We start from the raw sequence: 19532 nt of genomic DNA on the forward strand, positions 1-19532 counted from the left end.
ACAAAATTCGAACACAGCCACCACAGCCAACCCCGAAGGCATAAGAGAAGTTTCGCGCATACGGGTCCATATTCATGAAACTTCTCTTGCGTAAGTGCCATCTGCGATTGGCTCCTCGGCGTCAAGATCGGATCGCTATCACGCCGATTCCTGTCGTGAGAGGTGGCCTTCCGAGCTTCTGTCCGTCGGCGAACCGTTTCACGTCGCACAACTTATATGAATACGGCTTCAGGGCGCGTATTCACCAAAAGCTCTTATGCTAGAATTGTTCGTACGATCAAAACGCAGCCAATCCTCCTGCTAGACATATCATAAGCGAAGCCGGCCATCCAAAAGCAAAGGCCACTTACGATGAAAAACATTTGTGAATTCGGTCCCAGATGCCAGGGACCTAAACGAAACAGCCATACGGCGTCCGTGGCAGAGTATATCCCCCTTCTCCCAGGCCCCATATCAAAGCAAGTGCACCGAAAACTCATTGTCGGTGGGCGCGTCGGTGCGGCCAGCTCGCCGCCAAACCCACCAAAAGACGAACGTTATTGTCTGCTGCCGCACGTAACACACAGCACGTCCGCAATAAGCTGGCAGGAGCACCGATATACTATACTATGTGTACATATGGCACACTGTCAAGCGGGGCGTTTATTTGCAAAATGCGTTCTCTCTCTGGGTCCCTCAGAGGACATTATGTCATTTTCAAGTAGCTCAAATGTCTATTCATATACGATCGATGACGTACTTCTCCTGAAGGATTCGCAGAAACTGGGCCTCTGGATGATATTCAGGACAATCTCGAGCAACGTTCCGAGGAGAAGGACGGTCCCCAAGAGGCCGAACATGCATCTGAAAAGAACGTAAACGGATGTAAGATGGTGAAATGAATAATAATCGTGTTCATGGAGCGAGACAAAGCTTTGGTCCTTGTGAAGCATCTGACATACATCGGGCAACGCACCATGGTTCCAAGCGTCTGCTCGCGATACAAGCTAACGAATCACCATGCGTTCTCGGGGAGAGCTGTTCTTCACGAGAAGCGTAGCGTGAGAAACCGAGGACAGAAGTTTAAAAGCTCGCAGGCTCACTAGCAGCTTGGCTACATTTCTTTTTTGTCGAGGTTTTATCTTTCTGTTAAGCAGAAAAATACTTGCCTTTGGCTTGAAGTTGAGAGTGTGACTGAATTCCGTCAGTTCGGGATGGAATATGACGAAATAAAACGAGGCACCGATCACAATAGAGTTGGTAAGGTTAACGTTACGGCTCCCATGCGAGAGCCTTGTTCAATGTTGTGAACAAGGTTCTCGTGTGGAAGCCGTAATGTTAACCTTACTAAATCCTTTGCGGTTGGTGTCGCGTTTCATTTCATCTTCATCATATCTTTGTCATATGAGCTATTCAAGGATCACAATATCTCGAAACGACGAAAAATACATAGAGACGCATCGCAATCACAGAACTCAAGGTAAAAAAAAAGCTGACTCGCCATCCCGGCCCTGCGAAAGTAGACGTACAGCGAAGCTGTTGCAAAAGCACCACTACAACTGCTGAGGGGGGTATGCAATGCTTTAGTGATAGTTCGGATGTTTGTTATGAACTTGTTCTTTATTGAAACGTATGCTGTTCTGCATGTTGTATGGGTGATTTCAATGAATGTACGCGTTGTTCGCTTCACTTTGCTGAGCGCTTGTAGCCTCTGCGTTACGGGGGTACGAGTCATTGCATTTTTTGCTTGCTCGCGGGGTTGTGAGCCATTGCTTACGGGGGGGGGGGGGGGGGGGGGAGTATGAGCCTGTGCTAATGATGATAGATGCTTGTTTTGAGCTTATTCTTTATTGAAGCGTACGCTGTTCTGTACGCTGTACGCGTGATTGCAATGAATGTATATGCACTGTTCTCTTCACTTTGCTGAGTGCTTGTAGCCGCTGCATTACGAGGGGGATGAGCCTTTGCTGATGATGATAATTTTGTTCACGGACGGACACAAAAAATGCCGACCACGAGAGGCCAACAGCTTCACTGTAAAAGATTGACAAGGCCAATGGCCGTAAATGCAAATAGACCCCGTAAATCATACTGGAACATGTTCGGCCGCGGACATATATATATATATATATACTACGTAACGCATGACAACAGAAGATGACAGTTCTGCAAATACGTCATGAAACTAAAATTGATCAAGAAACAGTGACCCCTAAACAGTAAACCAAGATGGCGTCTTTTGTCCACTTAGCTCTACTATATGAGTTGCTGTTTGCGTAATTTTGTAAGTGCGCTAATTTTCGTCAATATGCTTTTTTTTCATAAACGCCTCGAACAGACTAATGATGCCTACCACGGAGGAAAGAGATTAGCTAGGCCGGAACATTAAGTGGTAAAGCAGTTTCGGCACGTTAAATTTGAGAATCTAATTTCTAATCTAACGTGTCAAAACTGAATGGCCTCCAAAGTTGGCCTCACACTTGATCATGTCACGTGGAAGCTCGTTCCGTCTGTTTGGACAGACGGTAGCGACGTGCCGCTGACGCAGACGCGAGTTTTGCAAGGGGGAAAACGAGGAAAATAAATATACGTTGCAAGAAACGACACAAGTGGTGCATCGGAGGAGGAAACGTGCAGTGGAAGGTTGGCAGGGCAACGGAACGAGTGCGCATCGATCAAAACCTGCCGGGAACGAAACATCTTCGGTTGAGTCTTCCGATCGGCACCGAGTATCAGAGGTCACCTGATGAGCCGAATTTCGGAGGTACGGGACAGAGAAAAGGCGAAGCGAACGGCATCACGCGACAGATTGACCTGCTGGGTTTCCATGGGTGCGTGACGCTCATAATCCGGCATTTCCTTTAGAATGCAACGAATTGCATTACAATTGGTTGTCTAGTTGTCTGATGAGAGTATTTCCGCCGTTCGCATGCATTTGAATTGAGTAAGCCCAATGTGAAGCTTCCTATCAGCAACTTATAATCAATAAAACATGGTAGAATGGAAAGCTGAGCTATAGTATAGCGATGACTGATGGCTTGGTGTTGATGGCATGAAATAACGACACTGACGAGAGCTAGATGACAGCTAAGTCCCATGTCCTTTTTAAATGCCTAATGCAACAAAACTTTGCGCATTATAGAAAAAAAGCTATTGGTTTTAGAATTTCGCGTTCAAAATGCAATTGGGTGCTGTACCCATTTTATCCACGAAACGCTGTCATCCCCGCTCGCCGGAGCGACGCAAAGTTCAGAACTTCTGGACCGGGTCCCACACATCCATGCTTGTTGCTGCTTCGCGCGCGCAGAACGTGTGCCGTTCTTGCGTGTCACTGGCTATTTCGGCCCCCGCATTTTAACGGTGATAAAGGTGTAGACAGGCTCTGAAGATATATAACGTGGGCATGCATACGTAGTTGCAGCTGACTTTTGTAACCCTCCGAGTCCTGGAAGTCAATTTGCGCTGCAGTTGCAAGCCACGATCCAAGCAGAATGCGATATTTGGGGAAAGGAAAAAAAGAAACGCAGAGACGTTGGGCGACGTGCTTACATGGCCACCAGCTGCTCTTCCGTGAGAGTGACGATGCCTTTCGTTTCGCACTCTGCGACGCTGACGCCAAGCTTCAGGTTGGCGACTGCTGCTCGGTTCCATGGAAAAGAGAAAAACGTAGTAGGCATTCCGATTCATTCAGAGCGGCCGACACTTCGCAAACACGCGCGAAAGCTACACGCGTTGTATGAAGAATTCCAGCGCGCGAGTTTTCTGCACAGAGATTACGATCGTGCAAATGAATGCACGATATGAAAAGCGCGAAATGAAGCTGAGAGCAAAGGTCGACCGCTATAGCGTTCGGGCGCTAGCGTGCATTTCAGAGTTATCGCATGTTTGACCAGTGAATGTGTACGGTAAATGCGCCATAACATTACATTGCCTGTTACGTTTCGCCATAAACATGCACACATTTCGAAGTAGCACTACAAAGAAAGTTTATGCACGCCGATGTCAGCCTATATAGTAGCAACCAGTGCATTAAACTTGTTTCTCGGTTCGGTAACCTCTCTTTCGTATACCTGACTTTTTTTTTTTTCTGGATGCATTGGACAAAATGTTTTCAAGTTAAGAAACCTCGTGTGCTATATATTCACGAGCTTCTGTCGCGAGCTGACAATGCCCATTACTGCAGGCGTCTTTTGATATCAACGACTACATGGATGTACACCTTTTGATCGCCGCGAAGACTGCAGCTGTTGCAGCATCGCATGGTGTTACCTCACCAAATGCCCGTGTAATTCTTTCTTCGGCATGTAAATATTTAGGCAGGTAAAAGTAGGGGAAATAATCTTCTTCTCCGTGCTTTATTAATAACTACATGAATTTTAATCACACTTGTTTGTTCACACAGCTGCACGTGATTGGTTGATCTTGGTTCCCCTTCATGATTCTGTTTCACTGCCTCGGAAACGCTCATCTGCGGTCTGTGCGCAGCACAAGAAGCCAATGTCGATAAAAAAAAATCCCTGTAAAGATATCAGGGATTCCCTACGGGGTACAACCCTACCAAAGGAGAGGGGAAAAAAAACAAAGACCCTCGGAGCTGACCTTGAGCAAACTGGACTCCCGGCAGGTTTATGGCGGAAACTTCCGGTCGCCGCCTTTGCCGCGCTTTTGGACCACCTACTCCACGCTGGCATCGCGGTGCGGTGCAGTAATGGTCTTTGTGTCCGCAGTGAAACAAACGAGGTACGGTGTAGTTAACAGTGTAGAGGTAACTGGCAAAAAATAGCGACAAGGATTTTCTATTTTTCTCTCTTTCTTATAAAGAGCTCCAATTCTTTGTCTTTTCACGGGGGACGCATTCGAGCCTGCTTATAGAACCTGAAGAGGCAAAACAGTCCTTTCTTTTTTTCCTACGTCTCGTAGGGTGAACATTTCCTCCTGTCAGAATGTAAAAGGATAGAACGTACGTACACTTAGTGAAGTGGGTGACAAAGTCTCGCAAAGCGGTATGTGCCTCCGCAGAATCTATATATAGTTAACAATGACACATTACACAAAAGATACATCAGCTTCTACAGAGCGACTGAGGATTAATATGTGTCGCCTTAAGCCCTTTTCACAAATATTACAGCCTACGATACCGTATATTCAGTTCGTTAGCCATCCCGTAAATGAAAAAAGCAAACAATGATACAAAGCGATGTTCTGCGGAGGTTGCTACACATTTCAGTAACAAAAGGAAATATCACCGCCTTCACAAGTAGTTCATCCTTTGACCAAGTGCGTGAATAATAAATGGCGACTATATGAACTTTTAAGCAGTACTTGCTAGATGTGGCTGCTATTGTGGGGAAAATGGTTCAATTACTGCGGTCGTTCTGTTGCAAGCACATTTGAAACTCTGCCAGCCGACTGTCATTACATTGAAGCAATTTACTTTGCACGCTAAAGTTCTGCAGTTCGTCGGCTACACTATCATTACTTTTTATGGTATGGCGTACGGGCAGAGTTCTGAAAGAAAAGAAGTAAACCAGTGCTTGCATTCTAAACACTTTCGAATACAACATTCACGTCAGGCAATACTTGCACTGTAATCTATTTCGCTGAAATGTACTGCAACTACACATTGCCTTACCTTTCATTGCTCTGTCAGTCGCCTGTTTTGTTTACGTGAGCTACAACGCGTGCCTGCATTTCAGAAAAGCGTTTGTAGTCGGTACGCGACGTTCGCATACCAGCAGTGCGCGCGCATGTCGCACAGTGCTAACCATCGACAAGCGTATATAGTATATACGAGAGGTGGCTGAAGAGCGAGTGCCAGCACCTACCTGGGTTGAGCATTTTGAAGACGTCCTCTTTGCTGCACGTCGAGGGAACGCAGATGCCCACTCGGACTGCAATGGATGTCTGCAGCCTTGTGTAGGTCAGCAGCACGTCTTTGTAGACCTGCGTTAGTTTGCGGCGGTATGGATTCAGACGCGTTAGTCGCGTATGAAAGATGGGCCACGTTCACATGCCCGTTCAAATCACATGCCAGACCATTCACATGCTAGATGCACATTGTCGCTGGGACAAGATGCTTTCTTTTCTCATGCGCTGCGAGCATGCTCGGTTTTCGTGCATGCTCTTATGTTATTCCGTCAGTAACCGCGATTGCCTCAGCTTATTAGGCCAGCTTGCTCCGTGGCGATTTGTAGTTGGGAATGCCAGCGCTAGACTTTGTAGGATTGTAAACATGAAGAACATGCTTAACACGGATGCAGAGAGGGACAAAAAAAGGAGAGGAAAGGCAGGAAGGTCAACCAGACGAGGTTCGGGATTGCTAACCAATACTGGAGGTAAAGGAAATGGGGAATAGAAAGAGGAAGAGAGTGGGCACTGGGCGCACGTGGGAGGATGCACAGGAGCACCATAGATGGCTTCTGAATAAATCAAATGGTTCGGGCGAATCAGGCGGTGCTAAACTAGGGTACTATATAAGTATATATTTAACAGAACCAGTGCTAGCAGGTATAGAGTGCTGTGCGATGTGCTTTTGCAGTGGCTCCTTTACATGCTACATAGCGCTACCGTTGCCGGACAACGCCATGCTTCCGCAAGTGCTCAGCATTGAGAAACTCCCAGGTATCGGCGAGAATTTCTGCTGAACTATCGCTTCCTATCATTTCAGAAATACGTTGTACTTTGAACAGAGGAGAGGAAATGTTTTTCTGCGAGATTATGAAAAAGGTGGAAAGCCGTGGAGTATAATGGTCAACGATTAGCCAGGAGCGCGAACATTTACGACTGGCTTGGAAAAGAAGTCGACGTGCAAGTGAATTTGTTTCCTTCAGGGCGTACAGTGGGTGCTAAAGGTTTACATGACGCGGGTTTCGGGGAAAGGCTCAGTTTTTTCTTAGTTTGGGGACGCACAGTCGAAATTAATGCAACGCTGTGTTCGTAGCACATATAACATTCAACTTTGTATTTCAAGCTATGTGTCAAGGTCTCTCGGAAATCAAGCGACCTCGCAAATTACTCGCCATGCAAGCTTCTGACGTCGATAATACGTGGCTAACGTTTGCAGCTGAACGCGGCACCGCCCACGAATGTAACCAACGCAAACACTCGGCTACATTCACTGTTCTTTACTGCGCAACAACAAAGTGTTGTTTGTCAAGAAACCTCACCTCCCGCCTATTTTTCTTTTTTCTTTTTTTATTTCCACAAGGTAGAAGGAATGAATGGCTGTGCTCACATGAACTGTAAGTGCATTACATTTGCTGGCCGCCACTGCTTGCCATCGCATTGCCGTTTCACATAAGTATAGCGCAGCCGAAACGAACTCAGGAAAGGGTTACAAAGCGTGAACGTGTGCTTCTATGTGTTCGTCGCAGGAAGATTCCGAAACGAATTAGGCGCCAACCATTCCAGTAACACGCCGTGTCAAGACTGTTCTTTTGTGTGCGCAGCGTAATATGAGCCCTCAATCACACGCAGTTAGTTAATTACTTATTATATGCCGCATTTGCCCTAATGTAAGCATCAGCTCCCCTACTCCCTCGGCTGCCATCATGTAAGCGACTGCGATAGAATACCGACGCGATTCTACAGCATCAATTTTGCTTTACGACGTTAGCCGTACATGCACGCGAAGACATTCCGTGGTCGGAGGGGAGCTCAACCGTCAGACAAATGAAAAACGATTAAGCACAGGTACTATACATGAGGACACTGTAGCAGCACGAGAAGCACGTGATGAGCGCAACGTTTTCATTGTAAGTGCGTTCCTTCGATGCATATAAACCCAGGATAACGGTGCAAATGAGAATTAATTGAAGAAGTTGTCAAACGTAAACGGTGGCGCCCTGAAGATATAGCCGTTTGAGCACGATATCTTGACACTTGAGAAAACCAGCGAAATAATTTAGACGCAAACATGACAGAAAGAAGAGACACCACAACGCTGGACTAGCAACTGACCTATATATAAAGGCACGGATGAACCCTCGCACATCGAACTTCTGACGCATGCGCAATGCTCTTAGCAAGGTACAAGTTCTTTAAATTGATGAACACACCACTTTGGCCATAACTACCACATCTTTAAATTCAGCCTTTTAGACAAGCTATCTGTTTATCGCTCAGAGAGTTGAAAGTAACACTGATGCATTTTCCTTCCTCTTGTGCACTGATATAAAATACCTCAAGTATTTCTCTTTCGGTTTTTGTCCGGCCCCCTGCCAAGAATCGTCGCATTTTCAAAAAGTGGTGCACCGTCAAGCTGACGACAGTGGCGACAATAAAAAGCCAGGTGACCAGCTCCTTGTGAATTGTTCAATGCACAATACTCGCGCATCCGGTCTTTGACGCATCGACCTGTGTGGCCAATATAGACCTTACCACACTTCAACGGGATTTTGTAGATAACATGTGTCGCGCCCTTAACGTATTTGTTCACATGCTTCGTTTTGCCGTCTTCCTTCTTCTTTCCAGCATTTTCAATGCGCGTGCACAGTCCTTGCAGCTGACACGGAGCGGAAAACACTAATTGTACACCATGTCGCCCAGCGACTTTCTTGATATTGTGCAACACTTTATGAATATAAGGCATCACGTGAACTTTTCTTGTTTATTTGTTTCTGTCATATTTTCGGTAACTTTTGTTTTGTCTTTTAATATTTACGCGTAAGCTCTCAGCTACCGCCTTAAGGACTTGTGCAGGAAAACCCGCTGCAGTTAGCCTTTGAATTTGACAGTCAAGGATTTCCTGGAAGGCGTGACAACAGCCTTTCTGTAGCGCACACCGGAAACATAAGGTGGCTATACTTCTTTTTACTAACTTGGAATGGCTTGGCTAAAACGGAAGCAAAGCCTTCTCAATTCTAGGTAAATAAATCTAGCAAACGTGGCTGTCGTCTCGAAAAATTAGTGTTATGTCTAAAAATCTGATACTCTTTTTTTTCTTATTGACGGGTGCTCGCGCATCTGTCAATGACCGGATGCGCAAGTATTGTGCATTGGCCAATTCACAAGGAGCTGGTCACCTGGCTTTTCATTGTCGCCACTGTCGTCAGCTTGACGGTGCACAACTTTTTGAAAATGCGACGATCCTTGGCAGGGGCCGGACAAAAACCGAAAGACAAATACTTGAAGCATTTTATATCAGTGCACAAGAGGAAGGAAAATGCATCAGTGTCCCTTCCAGCTCTCTGAGCGATAAAGAGATAGCTTTTTAAATGTCTGAATTTAAGGATGTGGTAGTTAGGGCCAAAGTGGTGTGTTCATCAATTTAAAGAACGTGCACCTTGCTAACAGCATTGCGCATGCGTCAGAAGTTCGATGTGCGAGGGTTGATCCGTGTCTTCAAATATATGTCATGCAGTTGCAAGTCCAGCGTTGTGGTGTCTCTTCTTTCGGTCGTGTTCGCGTCTCAATGTTTTCGCTGGTTTTCTCAAGTGTCGGCATGAACCAACTGGCCCAGCAAGCAGCACTTCCACGGTATCTTAGCGCAGAAGTTACCCAACGCTGGCGAGTGCAGGACGGGTGTCGGTGCTAGAGAACGTGACGCAGTGCCCAAGAGTGAAGCGCGCGCTGTCGAGTTCTTGGACACCGGTATACAGCGGTGGTCGCTGTGTGCACCACGCCCGCGCTACCATAATATATAGAGCGAATGTGCCTTCGGCTTTCTGACAGTACTTTGAAAAGGCGTGCTGCATTTACTCGCGTAAAAGTGAGGCCTGTACGGAGCGACCCGTTCGATTCAGTGAGAAGGAGCACTGCGTAGCTACATATTAAGCGAAGCGAAATAATATTGCAGGTAGGGGTTCAACGGTCCTGGCAGAAACCATACTTCTCTAGCTCGATATTGCGGAAATGCCTAATGGCAATATGGAATGGGATTGATGCCTTGCTGGCCTAGGATCGGTGTCCCCACTCGGCCTATCTCGCATTCTCTTTATATCTGAGCCAGAGGACCATCATGTAATCTGAACGTGAGCCGGAGTCTCAGAGCAGCCAGGCAGGTGTGAGGACGTGCATCCTCTTTCCTGGCAAAGCCGCTATATACATACATATATATATATATATCAAACATCATCTATTATAGCGACACTCGTTCATACTACTCGAACTAGAAGGTGTTGTGCTGTGTTTATGCGTTTTAGGTTGCGCATTAAAATGAAACCACCGTGAATGTAATACACTTAGCTAACAGCTCAAGGAAGGAAGGAAGGAAAAAGTGGAGAAGGAAGGCAGGGAGGTTAAGCAGTTTCGCCTAACCGGTTTGCTACCCTACACATGGGAGCGGGATGGGGGGGGATGAAAGATGGGGAGAAGAGATAGAGGGCACATAACACGGCACACACATCGTTGGTTACAGTCTGTCACTCTTGTGCGGTACGTGACATCACTGTCACAGCCGCTTGTCCAAGCCCGTATCCTTCATAAACCGAAGTAGTCCCTTCGTCGCCTTCAGCTGCGATGTCTTCAGTCGGCGATATGTGAAAATGGTTGCAACTGACAATGATCTATTGTCAAGGTGCGCTAGAACGGACGCATGGACTGTCTCTGAACATTATATTCAGGACAGTCGCACAGAATGTGTTCCAGCGTCTCCTCGCAAAGACAGGCATTGCAGAGAGCGTTGTCGGCCATTCCAATGCGAAACGAGTAAGATTTCGTGAAGGCCACCCCTAGCCATAAGCGATAAAGCAGGGTGGCCTCACTTCGGCGGAGTCCGGTTGGCATACAGAGATGCATCAAGGAGGGCAGGTCGTGTGGATGATTGCTGCGGTTGGTCTGGCTGCTTGGTGTGTACCATAGAGAGAGCGTGATCTCCCGTGCAAGCACTTGAAGTCTGCTGGCTGCGTCGGACCGTGAAAGTGGTATGGCCTCTTCCTGCGTGTCTTCAAGAGCTGTCCGAGCGGCTTTATCGGCGTCTTCATTTCCGATGACGCCGCAGTGACTTGGCAGCCACTGAAACGTCACGTGATGTCCTTTCTCATGTGATGTATGGAGTAGGCATCTAATATCGAACACGAGCTGTTCGAATGGCCCGCGACGCAGAGCTGATAGTACAGATTGTAGGGCTGCCTTTGAGTCGCTGAAAATTGACCATTGTCGAGGTGGTTCCCGATTGACAAAACAAAGTGCAGCTCGAAGAGCAGCTAGTTCCGCAGATGTAGATGTCGTTGGGTGGTCAGTCCTAAAGCTGATGGTAATACCTCTTTCTGGGACGACTACAGCACCGGACGAACACTGGATGTTTGTGGAACCGTCAGTATAAATATGTGCACTGTCTGCGTACCTCTCGTGCAGAAGAAGCAGAGACAGTTGTTTCAGCACAGGCGACGACAGCTCAGACTTTTTCCCGATTCCTGGCACGCTGAGATGGACTGTGGGGCTGACAAGGCACCAAGGGGGTATCGATGGTTTAGATGCAGCGGTGAAGCCTGAGGGAAGTTTGTCGTTGTACTTGACGACAGTTTTTGAGAATGATGCTTGGTGCCTGTCTGAAGGTAGTGTTGCAAGGTGGTGATAGGGGGCCCGTGCCAAATGTCTGATATGCGTTCTCAGGGTTTCCACCGTGAGCTCAAAGGAAACGTTAATAGCCTAGAAAGCAACAGAATATAACCACCAATAAAAGCAAGAGACGTTGCAAATCGTTTTCTGAACATATTAACGCTAAGTCGTAGAAAGAACCATTGGCTTCACATGGTTCCCAAGGAGGATGAATTGCAGCGCCAGATGTACATCTTTAGTAATGTTATTCTGAATACTTCAAAAAAAGGAATAGCATCGGAAAAGGCATTGCAGCAAAATCGCATGTATGGCCAGTATCGCACAATAGATCTACCGCGCCGCGGCAGCTCAATTGGTTAGAGCGTCGCTCGCGTAATGCGAAGACGTGGGATCGTTCCCCACCTGTGGCAAGTTGTTTTTCCATCCACTTTCATTGCCACAAATTTATCATTTCTTTAATTCAATTAGTAAGTACAAGTGATTTCCCCTGTGTTTTCCTTGGTATCTTTGTTTGTTGGCTTCTCATGATGCAGGTATGATTCATAAAAATCGGGCCCCTCGGGTAACCCCCTTTCTTGTCGTTCAGTAACGCACAAATATTTCAAAAGAAAACCCCAGAAACGCTACAAGCTGAGACCAGAGTTTCTCTATGTCATAGTTACGACGGCTTTCTCGACACCGGCCAAACAGCTTATCGAGCTTACTATGGAGAGAGAGAGAGAGAGAATGATGCATAGAAGGGCAGGGAAGAGAGCTCTGCTCATTTGGATCATGCAGATACGTTCCCCTAGTATGAACCCACAAAGATAGAGAAGGAAATCTTTAGGATAAATTGATAAGTGTATGCTCTATAGTAGTAGAAATCAGGATCAGTATGGCAATGTCAATCATCTCCTTATCGTGTCGATCGCGAGCAACCACGAGTGGTGGTTGCCCGAAGCGCTCTTACACAAGAGTAGTTTTGCGAAGACGGGGGGAGTAGTTCCCGTAAAAATGGTTTCCTTCTAACTGCCGTCCTGCGTACCTTTGCTATTTATTGGAACACACAGACTCTTGCTGAAAGTACACACAAGTATTAAGACGATGCGAGAATACATATCAAGACAATCCTTTTAAAGCCAATAAGGCAATCCACTAAAACCACTGAGGCCCCCGCCAGTCCGCCTTATTAAGACCTCTAAAAGCAATTCTACAGCTGGCCTTAATCTTTTCTTGATGTGAACGAAACACCCCGTAAATGTGAACGAAACACCCCGTAAAAAATATAGTCGTACGGAAATAACAACATGTGAGTTCGTAGACGCCCTTTACTGCCCTTTTCCAGTAATTTATGTGCTGGAAAAGAAAAGGAGTGTGTGTGTGCGTTCGCGCGCGTGCGCACCTTGTAATGGCTGCAGTGCTCGTACGCTCGCGTTTGACAATTTGAGACGATTAACTTTGACTGCGACGCGCATACTATACGGCCTTGGCCTCGGTTCTCAGCCTTCTTGCAACAGAGACGTTTAAAGAGACACTAAAGGTTACCAGAAAGTCAAGTTAAAGTGATAAAGCAATGCTCTAGAACGTCTAAGGCGTGAATATAATCGCGAACAGAGCTTTAGTAACCGAGAAATTGAGGTAAATGCATGACACGATTTGAGACCCCCCAGCGACATTCCGGTACTAGCCCGATGACGAAAGCACTCCTCATCATAATTTTTCTCACTAGTACTCAACTACTCATATTAAAAAGATCATTTAATTAGATTATAAGACGGAAGAAAATGCTACTTGTCTACTTCTATTCGATTCTAAGAAAAAACATTCTGACGTTACCCTTGAGTAGTATGAGTGATCGAAGGTTTCGTTTTCGCTCGACTCTGCGCGCTCGACCTTGCGCCGCGCGCGCTTTGATGTTTCAGTTGTTTCTTTATCGCGTCGTGCTGCGGTGGTCCTGCTGTCTCGTGAAACTTGCATTTGCAACAAGCAGCGAGAATGCCACGTCCATGTGATGTCGTGGGGCGCAAACGGTCCGCGGAACTTGGCCAAGGGCAGTTGCAGCGGCGAATCCAACGTTACTTATCACTGTGTGCCAACGAGTGAACCTCTCCGTTCGAAGTGGTTAAGTGCCGTACCTCTGCCACAGCGCGCTGGAAAAGAGCCGAAAAATCACGTAGTTTGCTCGCTGCACTTTCGTCCAGAGGATTACGAGTTCAACGCCGACTTACTGAATTTGCGTGAAATGCCTTTCAAAGCAGGCCGTCGTCGTAGTAGTACGCAACGACGCCGGCAGCGCGAGCCCTCAACAGCAGGTCACGTTCATCAGTGCTTAAATCGCTGAACTCGCGCCCAGCATCGCGAGCCAATGTGTCGTTGTCAGGGTCATCCATTGCGACGAGCGTCGAAGTTGGCGTCATAAAATAAAGAACCAGCTTATTGTGGTGCGCTTTCCCTTCCGCCAGCCACCATAGTTCCGCTTTCGCGCTGCTGTCGGCTCTGTCTTGGCTCTGTTTCTGGCCGCGCGTTTGCGTTTTGTGCAGAAAAGCCGTAGCGCCGTCTGCGGGAGCCGTTTTACTCACCGACGGCGCAACGTCACTATGAGACCATGACGTCAATACTCCTCGATCGGAGGGTGGGTGATTTGAACTGCGCTAGAGGTACGCGGACGCTTCAGAACGCATTTTCTCTTAAAATAAGTCTCTTCTTCGCACGAAACAAGCGTTTCCAGTTTTCTGAGATGGTATTTCAACAGTCCACGTTGACTTAATGTTAACCTTTAGTGTCCCTTTAAGCGCACAAACAGGAAAAAAAAAAGCATTTCACGATAATTAAAAGTTCGTTTTACTTATTTGGCTTTTATATTTGGTGATTTCATCAAATTCATTTAGACACGCCTCTTTTTTGTTTTAATGTCGAGTGTACTTTGCTCTGCGTTAGCTCTCCTTTAAATTCATGTCACTAACAAGCACGCACACGCACCCACGAAAAAAATACCTGGGGCCAAATTTACAAAGCCCTTCGTTGGTGAGTGCTCCTTGCTATTGGCCCTAGCCCCTTTCAAGATTTTGGGAAGTAACCGCAAGCAAAACAGGCGACTTGAAAAAAGCGACAACACGAAGCGGTATACATCACAACTGATGATTTAATGAAGCGAACGCCAAGCTGTCAGCATATACCGCTTCGTGTTATACCTTTCTTCAAGTCTCGTGTTCTGCTTGCGATTACTTCCCAAAATCATGAATCATCAACTAGCCTACACCCACACACTGCTATGCTACCGCTTTCAATAATAGCATGCCCATCGTCACAACTGGCTGGAATTTTTTCTCTTACGAACAAATATAGCGTAAGAGCTTTTTTTTTGTTTGTGAGTACGGGCTGCGACTATTCAACTATCAGGCAAGGCGGCGGCGCAATACCGCCTATACCCTTAATTTTGTCGCCAAGTTCTTGTTATAGAAACATTGTAGTGCGTAACTCACGTCATAGCGTGCATAATGCGAAGTCACGTGAGCACGCAAATCACGCAGGAGGCGTCGCGTGCTGCACGCAAGGGGTCCCAGCAATGGCGGATGCACGCGACGCGGAAAAAAAAAAACACAATTGTACTTGGCGTTTTGCGTCTTGTGTCGGCGAAGACACGCGACTATATACGCAGCGAATTCATCCTATACTTACACTACGTGTCACGGAGCGTTCCTTTGCCGACCGCAATCCCGTGTTGCGTTCAAACTCTTTGACTATATATGCGCCTAAAATAAGGTAATTAGAGAGTTTGAGAATAGGGGCCGTAATATTTGGAGTCCCACTAAGCTTTCCGCGTGCCTGCGTTGAACACACGCAGGAGCAAGAAGTTTTTCAAATAGGTCTTTGCACACATGGTCTAGCGCCCGGCTTCAAAGCAAAACTACTATAAATAATGCATGAAATGTGATAAAGGAAGTAGTTTTTGGCTGCTACTCAATTCGGTGTTTTATAAAAAATTTGAGGTTCATCTATTTCCAACAAGCAATTCGTTGTGTTTAGTTTTCAGTGACTGACTTATTTGCCGTCATTAGCCAAGTTAATCCAAAAGGCAAATTGCGCGCGCGCTCATAGCCCGTAGCGTCGATAGCGCTGTAGGCGATAGTTTAGGCATCACAACAACAGACGCGCCGCAGATTTCACCGACGAACGCGCCCCTCAGCCACCACATTGGACCTTGGGGAGAAGGCGATCCATTTAGTCAGCACTACGATGGGTGTTGATTCACAAGACACGACGTGCTCGACCTTGCAGAAACGTGCCACAGCGCCATAGTAAGGTGAAACACACACAGCGAATTTCGGGGAGAAACGCGCTCCATAACTTCTTTCTTCGACGTCAGCTAGAAGCAGCTGTCACTTTTCAGAGGTATATTAATGCCAAAGCACTACATGCCCCATGAAGCGGAAAATCCGCCGAGCGTCCGGCGTTAACACCCTATGGTACCATAGCACACGTGACCAGGAAGAAGACGTCCCGTGACCAAAAGGACGTCACCTTCCCGACGATGGACGAGCTGCGGCTCGCATGCAAAATCCCATGGCGAACAGCCCCGGCGTCGGACGGGCGCCTTGGCCCACACACACACACACAAAAAAAAAAAAATTGGCACTGCCCAGTTAGAAAATCCAGTTGGCTCACGCTCAAAACCGACCTGGCCCACTCCCAAGATTGACTTCGCGCAATTCGAGCACATGAACAAGTGAAAAGTATCGCGCGGAGAGTCAGGATGCTTTCGCATTCAATGCACGTAAGGTAACTTAAGCGCCTCTGTAAATTTCCCTTTTTTTGTATGCTACGCTCATACCGCACCAAGCTTCTCAAGCGCAAAAGAGCCAACGAACACTGCCATGCAGTACAAAACATGCAATAACAGGTCCAGCCCGTCGCGAATAAAGTGCCCGCAGGCTGAAATTCTTTAGCGTCGCAGCTTTCACATTTGCGGTGATTGTCAACCATCCTGGCTGGTCAACAAACGGGTTCACTGCGCGAACTTCGCGCAACAGGGATATGTCATAGCCCTAGTTAAATCGTGTTCGGGAAGTTCCTGCCTTCATTAGTGCTATTGCTCTTGCAGTTGAGTGCGGGAGTTGGCCGACATTGAAGTGGACTTTGAGAACGGAAGGTTTATTCACATTATGTACACTACTTAGAAACAAGTAAAATAACAGTAAACAGTCATCGTCGACCGGCAGCAAATGGTACGGGGCGGCCCGGGGTAAGCAGCACGTCTCTGAATGTCTCTCCTTTTCCGATGGTTCGCTGCCTTATAACCCCTTCAGTCCGTGACGGTCACGCCACCTTGAGCCAATCGTCGAGACCGTACAGGTATCATGTTCGGCCAATGCATGGGGACACTCACTGGGCTCTCCGCTCCGATGGCCGCATCCGTCCCACGCTGCCTCTTCGCCTGTTCGTTCCCGAACGACCTCTCAGTGCTGCAAAGCATCTTTTCTCGGGACTAAGGTCAACCTCGAAACTTGCCGAACTACATGTGCACTTCCGGGGGATCGCCACACGGAGGGGGGGGGGGGGGGGACCAAATGCTCCCTGCGCCTGCGCACCACAATCGGCAAACGTCGACGAGGGGTTGCGCTCGGAGAACTTGGCCGATGCTGAGAGATTACGAAATCGATCGGCCGACTGAGACATTACTAAATCGGTCGTCGAAGATTCACAAGGCGCGCTTCGACCACGTTTGGCCACAATGTTGGCTACGCCAAAGGAATCGGGCATCTATGTTCGCCTATAGCTTTTCCATTTTAGGCCTACCAGCTCTGAAATCCACAACCGAAAATAGCGTCTTTTTATCGATCAATCTTTCTCACTCACGCGAGACGAGACAAAACGATAGCCTAAATCACCGCTCGTATATATCTTACGAACTTTACCAATTTGCCTTTGCCAGGAATCGAGTCCAAGCTGGTAGAAGGAGAGAGCCGTCGCTTCGATAGGTGCCGCCATCTGTGCTGAGACGGAACTTTTGGGGCAAGTTTGGGGTGGCGCGCTATTGGCCTCGAGCTCCACCACTGGAAAGGCTGCCGCCACTGTCGGCGTGACGTGCTAGGAGGGATCACGTGGACATAGCGGCCGCGTCGGCTGCTTCGGGCGCGCCGAAGCAAGCTGAAAACGAGTTTAAATTCCCTCGTACGCTGCGGTCCTCATTTAGTGGCGAAATTTTCCCGCTTCGAGTGTCTCCTTTACAACGCTTGAAAGCACTACAATGGGTAGTGGCTGCCTTTGAAGGCGCGCAACATGGTAGGCTACTGCTCGGTGCTGCAGGGCCGGACGCACGTAACGGAGGCCGGTGTCAGCCTTATTCGCACGTAGCCGCAGGACAAGAAGCTGCGTGAAGCTTGGCTGGCGAAACATAAAACCGGCAAACAGTCATCGGCTACAACTCGGGTATGCAGCAAGCACAGACGCGAGGAAGATTTCTGCTACGGCGCCCGGTCTGCGATGTTCTGAAAACGCGCACTGAGACGCTCGCCCGAGTCCGCTGCTCGACTAATGTTGTGACGGTTTGGTCTATGAACTTGTCGATGCTATAGATACTGGCAAGTTCAGTGGAGTGGAAAGGCAGCGGTAAGAAGCACATTTAAGGAAAGCATGGCATATGGTCATGTTTGTGTTATGAATTAATGCGCTAAATTACAAAAAAGGAGCAGCGGGAAAGTGCACGCTGAGAACACCGATAAACATACAGTGCGACGCAACTCGAGAAATACTATTGAAAGGTCAAAGAATTTAGAAGAAAAAAAGATTGAATCGTCGCGACGGCACATCACAGTCTTCGTAGGCGTCGAAGTCTCTACAATGAAATTATTTTTGAACAGCTGTGATAGCGCCCACGCAACAATGGTTGCTTGTATACTGTCAAATGCTCATATTGTGCTGCCTAAATCTCATGGCACGGTGCGAAAACGCGCGCGCGGTGAAAACGAAACAGTGCGCGGACAAGCATGCAGACGCGCAGTCGGTCGCTGCGAATCTGTGCGCGATCGCTGCATTGAGGCTTCGTTCTATTACACTCCATTTAGTTATACAAACACTATAAGAACATATTTCACATAGTTTGCTCTCAGCGTTTACCTACCTTCACGCAAGAAGCCGGTTCGGGAGACTCCATCGCGGCGACCGCGCGCAGTGGCGTTCACTGTACGTATTTGGTAAAGAAATAGCGTCTGTAAACGATTGTGTGCTTTCAGTTTGTCCAAGATTATTATTTAGACAGTAATAAACTTCTCTCGTTTCGAAAGTACTTACAGAAATGTTCGGAAGAGCTCGCGCATGGTGTTTTCAGTGAGCACTGACAGCAAAACCTATGAAGAGCGCGCCACGTGATCCCTCATAATACGCCAGCGAGGCGCTTCCGATAGATGGCGACTCCGTAACTCCTCGCCGCCAATATGTGAGAAATAGCGCGCCCCCCAAGCACCCATTGCGTCTGACGCATGCGCAATGGCGACAACGCTATTTGCGTCGGGCCCCAAACGTTTCTAAAACCCTCTATTATGTGTAAAAATATAGAATTAACTGTCAGGTAAAACAGCAGCTTCATCATCATCTTGAATCTTTTGTATGAGCGCAGATTTGTGAACGTTTAGTGAGACCCAGATTGTTGCATAACAAGCATATTCAATGCAGTTATTCCCAGCGTACTCTAAACACATTTCGATGTAGCCTGCTTACAATGCAGTGAACCACAAGATGGTTTTCCATCGTGGGAAACTTTTCAACGTGTTACTTTCAACGTGGGCCAATTTTCCAACATGTTACCGATGCGGGACGCCAAGAAAAACGGGGGTGCACGATTTTGTCAGGATTTTCGGTGGTAGAGATGACGCTAACAACGTCCCCGAGCTCTTGCAACACCTCCTATAACACTTCTCAGGCTTTCGCGAAAAAATTATGACGTGACTTATGACGCAGCCCGACAGTGTTTCAACCCCGTTGGATTTGCTGTGATTTCGTTTCCAAAGTTGCTTCCCGCCGTAGATTTTTGCATTTGTAACCGACATGGTATATGGAAAGTGTATGTGCGATGCCGA

The 19532-nt window shown here is 47.4% G+C and overlaps 1 protein-coding gene across 3 annotated transcripts in view; it reads right to left on the bottom strand.

The window, feature by feature from the left end:
• LOC126516697 (nose resistant to fluoxetine protein 6-like) overlaps positions 1-19532 on the bottom strand; it is a 194094-nt gene that overhangs the window by 34441 nt on the left and 140121 nt on the right. For all 3 annotated transcript variants that reach the window (XM_072285500.1, XM_055063918.2, XM_055063919.2), the window contains 3 exons: positions 5805-5922; positions 3529-3616; positions 740-843 (listed from right to left, as the gene is read on the bottom strand). In XM_072285500.1, the coding sequence (XP_072141601.1) occupies positions 740-843; positions 3529-3616; positions 5805-5922 (310 nt within the window). The remainder of the gene's footprint in view (positions 1-739; positions 844-3528; positions 3617-5804; positions 5923-19532) is intronic.

The sequence above is a fragment of the Dermacentor andersoni genome, chromosome 1, assembly GCF_023375885.2.
Source record: "Dermacentor andersoni chromosome 1, qqDerAnde1_hic_scaffold, whole genome shotgun sequence".
Classification (NCBI taxonomy): domain Eukaryota; kingdom Metazoa; phylum Arthropoda; class Arachnida; order Ixodida; family Ixodidae; genus Dermacentor; species Dermacentor andersoni.